This window comes from Suillus plorans (genome assembly GCF_016647745.1).
Source record: "Suillus plorans strain S12 chromosome Unknown HD556scaffold_96, whole genome shotgun sequence".
Taxonomy (NCBI): domain Eukaryota; kingdom Fungi; phylum Basidiomycota; class Agaricomycetes; order Boletales; family Suillaceae; genus Suillus; species Suillus plorans.
Window position 1 is genome coordinate 91,751 of NW_024537480.1, and position 8,833 is coordinate 100,583.

The 8,833-nt window shown below is 46.0% G+C and overlaps 1 protein-coding gene across 1 annotated transcript; it reads left to right on the forward strand.

Moving 5' to 3' along the window:
• Positions 1-6,953: 6,953 nt before the first annotated feature.
• On the forward strand, positions 6,954-8,083 carry HD556DRAFT_1313657 (uncharacterized protein; the record flags this gene model as incomplete). The annotated part of the gene is made up of 4 exons (XM_041300834.1): positions 6,954-7,073; positions 7,125-7,398; positions 7,444-7,619; positions 7,643-8,083. The coding sequence occupies 4 exons, from the start codon at positions 6,954-6,956 to the stop codon at positions 8,081-8,083; spliced, it is 1,011 nt and encodes a 336-aa protein (XP_041153674.1).
• Between the last annotated feature and the right edge of the window lie 750 nt (positions 8,084-8,833).

Below are 8,833 nucleotides of genomic sequence, written 5' to 3' on the forward strand. Positions count from 1 at the left end.
GGCTATCACTTGACTTTTTACACCTTTTTCCCATAGTATTATACTCATACACATAAGCCTGCAATGTAGTTTTTGTGAATAGGCAAGAGCACTAGAGACAATCAAAACAAGCAAAGACAAACATGTGAAACGAGACTCTGAGTCTGAGAGTGACATGAAAATGGAGATATAAATACATAGGCACTGGTTCGAAGACGCGAGGGTCCATGTTTTTGGGATTATGTGAATTTTCACACGAGGCAATAGAAGTCGAAGGGGAAATGGACATGATGGACATATACGAAATTTTGAGACTTGAAGATCCAGTAACGAGTTTTTAGATTTTCTATTAAAGAAATTGATAAGTTGAAAAAATAATAACGAAGGATAGAAGTTTACCTCTAGAGCACTAGAGAAAAAACTTCTTAGCCTTAGATTTCGGCTCCTCCTCAGGTTCCTCGGCAATATCTGAGAGAACGAACCACTCTTTTGAATAAAAGGGGTCTTTGAACATCTCACTGCGAAAGGGGGAGGTAGCTATGATGGTGAGACCTGAGCGCGCGATCCCAAGGACAAGGTCTCTGTCTGATGCGAGACGAAGGATGTCCTTGACAGTCCCAACATCGAGGAGACGAGATTCAGTAAGGGCACTGACAGTGTCCTCGTCAGGGAAAGGCATTAGGAGGGAATCAAGAATTTTAGAAGATAGCTCTCCTTCTCCATGAGCTTCGGCAATAGCTGCATATGAGTTCATCCGTTTAGCCTCACTCTCTGAGAAAAAAGGATTGACGTCGTCGTAGTGTCCAGTGTAGACTTTGTTAGTTAGACCTCCCTGGATGTGCAGAGTTTGGTCACATTTGATGGTTCCCGCGCGAGAGGATGCTTCAGCAAGCATGCGAGTCGAAAGGACAGTTTCAATGACATGGATTAAGTGCCGAGTGTGTGCCCTGTGGTCTTTGAGTTCTCGGACCCGTTCGTGCCAAGTCCTCCCAGAACGCGGACCTCCAGTGGGCAGTTTGACAGTTCCAGGGATGACAGGATGTCCAGGGTAGCTTCCATCTCGGAACATATGGTAGTTCCAATCATTAGCAATAATCTCGTCTTGGCAGAAACAATAGGACTCAATGGCTTGAACAACGTTAGGAATATAAACAGAATGATAGTCATTGTACTTCGCAAATTCAGAGCTCGGATATTCTTCAGCCTCGAGTCTTGTTAAACCTTCAAACGAAACATATTTCCTTCCATCTGGTCGACTCGGGCCTCGATAAGGGATGGTCCCTTCTGTAGGTGTGGGTGCTGCATCAGGTAGAGTTAACATAGGGATGTGTTCGTCATCCTGCGCGAGCCTCAAATCACTCAAGGTAGCTGTAGACAGCATATTATATTCAGGATTGCCCTTAAAAGGACGAGAGGGCATGAGCGAGGGCATATATTCATCCTCGTGGGGAAGACTGGTGACAGAGTTCGGTGGTGCCACTAAAAAGGCACTGGATGGTAAAGCACTCGAATAGGTAGACTCGATGTCGTTGTCAAACGACGGACGGACTAGGAAGACATCGATGGAGTCTTCTTTCGGAGAGACAGGTGATGGCGTTGACGTGATGGATGCAGCTGAGGAATGGGATATGATATCATCGTCTCGTTCTACAGATGATAGAACTAGAGTGAGCACGTCATTAAAATTTATCATTTCAATGCTCGTACCTTCTAATGAATCAAATACTTCGCTCTTGCTCGATTCTTGGACCGATGGAAGCTCCTTACCCTGTTTTTGTCCACGGGCAAAGTCCTTGACGAAGACTGTGTCTGGAAGGGTCTCTATAGGCGGGATTATGGTGTCAGAGTTAGAGTCTAAACCCATGTCAAGGTCTGGGAGCAAGGTAGGAGCAAAGCAAGGTTCATTGGTAGTAGAGTGTACAGGGAATGTAGGTAGTATGCGTGAGTAAGTTGATAGAGTACCGGTAGCGTTAGGTACGAAGTAAGCATTGGGCAGCGAACAAGTCGCAATACCCGAAGTAGCGATATGCGAAGGTGAGGTGCCGGCCGTACCCAAGGTAGCGTTGGGTGGAAGGATGGTGCCGGCCGTACCCAAGGTAGCGTTGGGTGGAAAGATGGTGGCGCCGGTACCAGAGGTAGCGTTGGGTGCAAGGATGGTGGCGGCCGTACCCAAGGTGGCATTGGGAGGAGACGCGAGGGCAGAGAGCACCATTGGCGTTGGTGGCGCGAGGGCAGAGAGCGCCATTGGCGTTGGTGGCGCGAGGTTGGTGTTGGCGTTGGCGTAAGTGCCGCGCATAACATTAGCATTGGCGTTGGCCAAGGATTGTCGAGGAGGGGGTGAATATGAGATAGCGTTTTGATTAGTTAGATTTTGAATATAATCAAAGATAGAAAAAGACGTACCCTCCCTTCCAACAAAGTCTCCAACTCCAGTGCCCTCTACAGGATCGTCCGTGTCCAGAGATGACTCCTCCCAGAGCACGGGAGAGTAAGAGGGAGAGGGAATATCAAGCTGGTCGTTGCCGGCAGGTGGGGAGAAGGCAGTAGCGTGGAAGGAAAGTGTGAGCGCATCATTCTCAATGGAAGTGCTGAACCGGAAATTGCCGGGATTCTCAAAAAGGAAATCGGCCAGTTTGGCGCGAGTATTGTCGAACACGTGTTCCGGCATCTTCCGAAAACGCAATAGATTACCAAAAATGGATGTGTGTGTGATTTCTGGATGCCTCGCGCTGTATTTCTCAGACACGAGGCTAGTGGGCGCTGGGCGTAGCGCTGGTTCTGGCCCTTCTTTTATGCTTTTTGAGAAATCTTTTATTTCAATTTTGGCTGACTGATCCCGGCCTTTGCTGATAAATTTCTTACCAATAAAATTCTCGGCTCGGAGATCATTTTGCAAATGTTTAGTCACGTGACTTTTGAGTTTAGAGTTTCGCGCGCTAAATTCCGAATTTGGCAATTCTTCATTAATTTCGCAAAACATGGTTGTTTCGCCCATATTACTGACCCAAGTGGACGGTTCAAAGTCCCAATTAGGATCATTTCCGTCAGGAGTGCATAGAAGTTCATAACGGACTTCTAAATCGAGTGGATTTTTGAATAATAACCACGTCCCGTCCTTTCTTTCGTCAATGGAGACGTAGTTTCCTCTTTGCCATGGACGACCTAATAATAGACTGAATGGTACGTGATCGCCAACAAACAAATTCGCGTGAGTACTAACTCCTCCGCAATCTAGTGGAACATTTTGTACCAATCCGCGAAGTTTGCCTTCACCACCGTTTGCGTCATTCATAGATACTGACTTGGCAATATCAATAGGCCTATTAATAATAGTCTTCCAGACGTGTTTATTTACGATATTGAGTTGTGAACCCGTGTCAATTATTGCGTTAATTGCTTGACCGTCACAATGCATAGCTATTTTGATTAATAGCCCGCGTGTCTTTGTCCATACCGAATGTGCTTCTATCTTTGAGTCATTAGGTAAGGACTTCGGTTTAATAGCATTAGCGAGGATTCCGCTAAGCTCACGAGAGGTGCCAAGAAGCTCTCCTACCTCAAGTCGGATAGGAGTCCTCAACACTGTTTCAAGAATTTTCTCTGGCTTAATCTTAGCCGCTATGTCGGAGACGCGTTGACGTGTTGTCATATTCTTACGATCCGAGTTTGGGGTTGATTTGTAAGGTGTTTCATTGGTCTTTGGGTGTTTCTCGTTGATCTTCCTTTCATCCACATCATCCATGACAATGTCTTCACTATCCCACCCATTATCTAGACCTTTTCCCGTCTCTTTCTTATTTGCGGGCTTTGTCTTTGTGGTTGGAACGGGTTCTGTGGATTTAGGTTTGGTATGAGTATCAGCCTTTTTGGCTTGAGTGGTGGGAACATTATCTTTTCCTTTATCTTTTTCGCTTGGTTTCCTTAGATTTTTGCTTTGACCTGGAGGGAATACCTCCTCAAATCTTTCACGTCTTCCTTGTGTGGAGTTTCGTGTGACCCTTTCAACCGGGAATGCATATGTTTCTTCATCTGTATCACTTTCTTCTTCATCAGTCTCTTCGTGCCGGTTGATTGAATTGTCCGTGTCACTATCTTTGCTATCCGAACTCACATACTCTTCAATGTATGCAGTCCTAGACTCTTGAAATTTATTTTGCTTATTTGCACTATAGGTTTGTGTGTCTCCGCTATTCACTTTAATAAAGTGAGCTACTGGCACACTGTCCTCTCGCTTTAGTGCTTCAATAATCGTTTCTTCAGGTAGCCGTCTTACGGCTCTTCCATCTGGTTTTCCGATTTGCCCACGGTGTGTACGTTGGAGTTTACCGTCAGCAATTAGTTTATTGATTTGTGGACACATTGGAATGCCATGCCCCTTTTCGCCACAACCAAAGCATGTTCGTTCATTGAAAGGGGTGTTTGGTGGGTGATAGAACCTAGTACCTGGTTGTGGTCCTCTGAATGTCTGATTTGCATTATTGTTTTGCCTTACATTACTTTGTCCATTTTGATTGTTGTAAGGCTTATATTCTCCTTGGGTAGCATTACCTCTTTTCAAAATAGGGGCTGCTATCATATCTTTGATGGTAGGATCAATTCGTGTTGCCCTGTAGTAATACAGAGCATAGTCTGGGTCATCGAGTGAGATTGCATTAAGTCTCTTGATGAGTCCCTCCATTTCATCCATAGGTTCTGGTGAAGTGATACCAGGACTCTTAGTATCCTTTGAGGAAGTCTTAGTCTTGGCTTCCTTGACATGCCCTTTTGCTTTCTTTTGAGCTTTCTTTACTACTTTCTTATCTTTTGGCTCTGGGGCCTTCTTCTTCTTACGAAAAAACTCGGTTTCAGACTCACTAGACTCTGAGTCTGTATTGGCATCAGAGTTTTCTTCAGTTGAGGAGTCAGTTTCAGACTCGGTCTCTACTTCAGAAACTAATAGGTCTGCATCAAACCGGTCACGGTGTAGCAATTTCTCTGCTATTGCGATAACTCGGTCTACTGGGAAGGCTTCGGATAGATCTCTGTCTGGATCCTTTGCCATGAGGCGTGTTTCGATTTTAATACGGAGTTTCTTATAAATTCCCTCCCAGAAGTAACTTGCATATTCTTCACTTGTTAATTTCTTGGCTTGTTCAAGCCATCCTGCAATACGAATAAACCCTCTCACATACTTCTTCCAAGCAGTGAGTGTAGGGATTTTCTTTCCTCGTGTTGTCCTTACATAGGACAGTAAATCTTTACGTCTATATCGCTTCGTGTCAAGGTCTGCATCATAATACTTCAGAATGTCAGCCTTGAGTTTGCTCCAGTTATTTGATCTGAAACTGGGTAGTCCCTCTACAAATTCTGTTACGTGACGGGACATGTACTGGGTAATAGATTCACATTTCTCCTCATCAGAGGTTACATTGTGATAATCACACAGTTTTTCATAGTGTTTCAGAAAGTCCTTGACTTCTGAAAATCCACCCTTGAATTTGGCAGGTGCTGCCTTAGTTCCAGGGTTAGGTAATGTTAATACGGATCGTGTAGTCATGTTTGACTTTTGTTTGTGTTGCTTTGATATGATTGTTGATGTTGTGGTGTGTGGGTGGAGTGATTTATACAAAGTATGGCTTTGTTTACGATTGTTGTGATTTATACGAAGTGTGCTTTGTTTACGATTGTTGTGATTTATACGAAGTGTGCTTTGTTTACGATTGTTGTGATTTATACGAAGTGTGCTTTGTTTACGATTGTTGCGTTATGTTTGGTACAAGAAGAAGCCTCCCTCGCGGTGGGCTCCAGTGATGTCTTGTTACTTAAGGGTCTTATATAAAAGTTGTGTATAATGACAACACAATTATACACAGGGAAGACTTCTTGCCAGTCCTTAAGTCCACGGTCTCCGACTTTTCTACTTCGTGGGAGGTAACGTGGTGAGTTCTTGGGAGGATTTAGTTTGTTGTCCTCTTCTTGTGTAGTCTGATACGAAGTGTTGTGGAATGTTCTGTGTTCTGGATAAATTCGTTAGGTTTGTTTCAGCCTAGTAGGTCGTGTTTCAACCTATGAAAGTCTGTTTCAACTTTGTCGTCCTTAGATATGTGTCTCACTTTCCGTTGAAAGAGAGAGTCTTATGTATACACGTAAAGCTTAGAATGAGAGCTGTTCGATGGTTATATAGTCAACCCCTGTAAGGTAGTATATAACCTAGAGTAGAATAACGATAACGAAAGTTATATAGTCAACCCCTGTAAGGTAGTATATAACTTTAGAATAGAATAATGATGTGTCTTAGTCTTACTTCAAGGCACGTTGCCTGCACTTTTATTCTTACGTACTCTCACACGGTGTGAGAGAAGAATGAAAAATGGGAAGTTATATTTTATGGGTGAAAATGGGGTCCTTTTATACCTTTTGGGAACCCCCTTACTAAGCATGATTTATCAGATGGATTGGTAAGAATGTGGCTTACAAACCAGATGATGAATCAGCTTATTACTAAGTACATTACAAATACAGTGTAATCTTACAAAGAATTTACAAAGCATGACAAATCATGACAAAACATGATGAGTCATGTGAATGTTGTTACAAAGCATGACCAATCATGACTAAACATGTTGAGTCAGCTTAAATAATGTTACAAACCAGAATATTCCCCAGTCACATGATGTGCTGACAAATAAAATCTGGTGGCTGAAAGAAGCCAAATAAAAATAAACAGTCAGAAATAAATAGAGATACAAAACTTTGACAAACAAATCTGTGGCTGAAAGTAGCCAAATAAAAATAAATAATGAGAAATAAACAGAAGGTCACATGCTCATAAAAATACAAGGTAAAATAAATCTGAAAAGTGAGAAATAAAATACAAGACAATGAAATAAAGGAAAAATAGAAAGGTAACTCAGTGACAGAGGGCTAGACAGTCTCTCATATCTTCCTTATCACTCTCTATATATATCTGACATGGTATGAATCACATACCATGCATGACAGCGCGCCGACAATATGTCGAAATCGACACTGAGGAAGATATGGATGAAGACGCCGATGAGGAAGATGCTATGGAACCATCAAGGACATCCACCGCCGCCGTTGCTGCCTTGCCGGTAAGTCCTGGTTCAGTTCCACATTGCAGACATGACATTGACGTCCGCCAGATCACCTCCGGTCCTGATTTAATGGAGGATGAGTTCGCCAATCCTATGGCGGTAGTGTGGGCTCCCCGCTGCGGGCAATGCGTCGCACGGGACCTCATTTGCCGCCAGGGGTACCACAAGGACCACAGCGGAAAATTACGCATCTGCGCCCTTTGCAGCCGCTTGAAGATTAGATGCGGAGGCAAAGGGTCTGATGCGCCCAGAATGAAGCAAAAGTCGGTCACAGCGCGGCGAGTGCGCTCTCAATATCGGCGCCGTCGCTCGCCGGTAGCAGGTAAGCCTTGGCCGTTTGACTCTGGCCACTTACCAAATCCCACAGATCCTCCAGTGCATGCTCCGGCCGTTAGCGAAGTGGAGGAGGAGCAGCCGCCGATGGCGCAGTCCCAGGATCGGGCTGAGCCAGCACTCGCCAGTACCTCCAATTCGGAGTTGCAGGACCTCCGGGATGAAGTTGCCGGCCTTCGGGCGACCGTTGAGGCCTTGCTGTTGCAGCCAGTACCTCCAATTCGGAGTTGCAGGACCTCCGGGATGAAGTTGCCGGCCTTCGGGCGACCGTTGAGGCCTTGCTGTTGCAAAGCCTCAACGGTGACCGGCGACTTCGGGAGAGAGAGGCAGCACAAGACGAACGTGCCAAGCTGCTGGCGGATGAGCTTGAAGGTCTTCGCCGACTCGTCCTTTCGGTAACCGCTCAGTCAACCGCCGAGACCCCTCCCACCAATGCGCATCCGGGTGTGCAATCCCCATCGGCGGCCACCGCACAGCCGACTCCTGCCACGGAGATTCAGCCGAGCGCCGCACCCTCGTCGGTGCCATCCGATGACACTTCTGTCCAGCCGGCCGCGCAACCTGAGGGTACCTCAACTGAGGCCCCTCTTCCACTCCCCAATCTCCCGGCCACTCCTCAAGCTGAGGTTGATTGCTTGCCGGTGGTGATGAAGCCTGATCGGGATGCGGACTAACTTGCATGTACACTGTTTTCACTCAAATTTCCTGTTACTATAGACGCATGTATTACTTAGTTTGATCGCAATGGAATAGAAAACGGGCATGATGTACTGCCCCTGTATACCCCATGACATGTGTGATCCTCAAATAGTTGATGACCCGCCGGTGTTCCGCCGCTATGCACACATTTCCCAGGAACGGTTATTTCACCGATGTGCTTTGTACTCACGCCACGTGTGGCAGCACTATCTCTGGACCTACCGTGTACCCGGCGCCCGGCCAATGTCTCATTGTATTTCGGCGCCGGGGCCCATCCTTATATACAGTTTACCAGAAAGCAGCCCACCATATTTGTGAGATGTTACATGAGCCTATTCAGATTTGTAGTGTTACACGATGAGAGCTCGTCCATATATAACATGGTCCTGGTCTGGGCCCACCGCTTCGCTGACTGCATGCATTAGGCCCATGACCAATGTCGGAGCATATATGGGCCGGTGCGTTCAGTGTCATACATGGTGTGAGCCTTGCTGTAGACAGCGCCCCATCTAGCCGAGCCCATATCCGCCATCTGACGCTATGGCGGGCCCACTGTAGCATGTTGTATTTCTAGGGTGGGCCTGTGTCCCTAAGGTCAAACCTTCATGTGGGCCCACCGCCATTGTTCACATACCGCTGGCAGGCCCACTCACATCGTCATACATGGTGTGAGCCCCGCTGAACACAGGCACTCATGTACTCGGTGTAGGGATTCATTTCTGGCT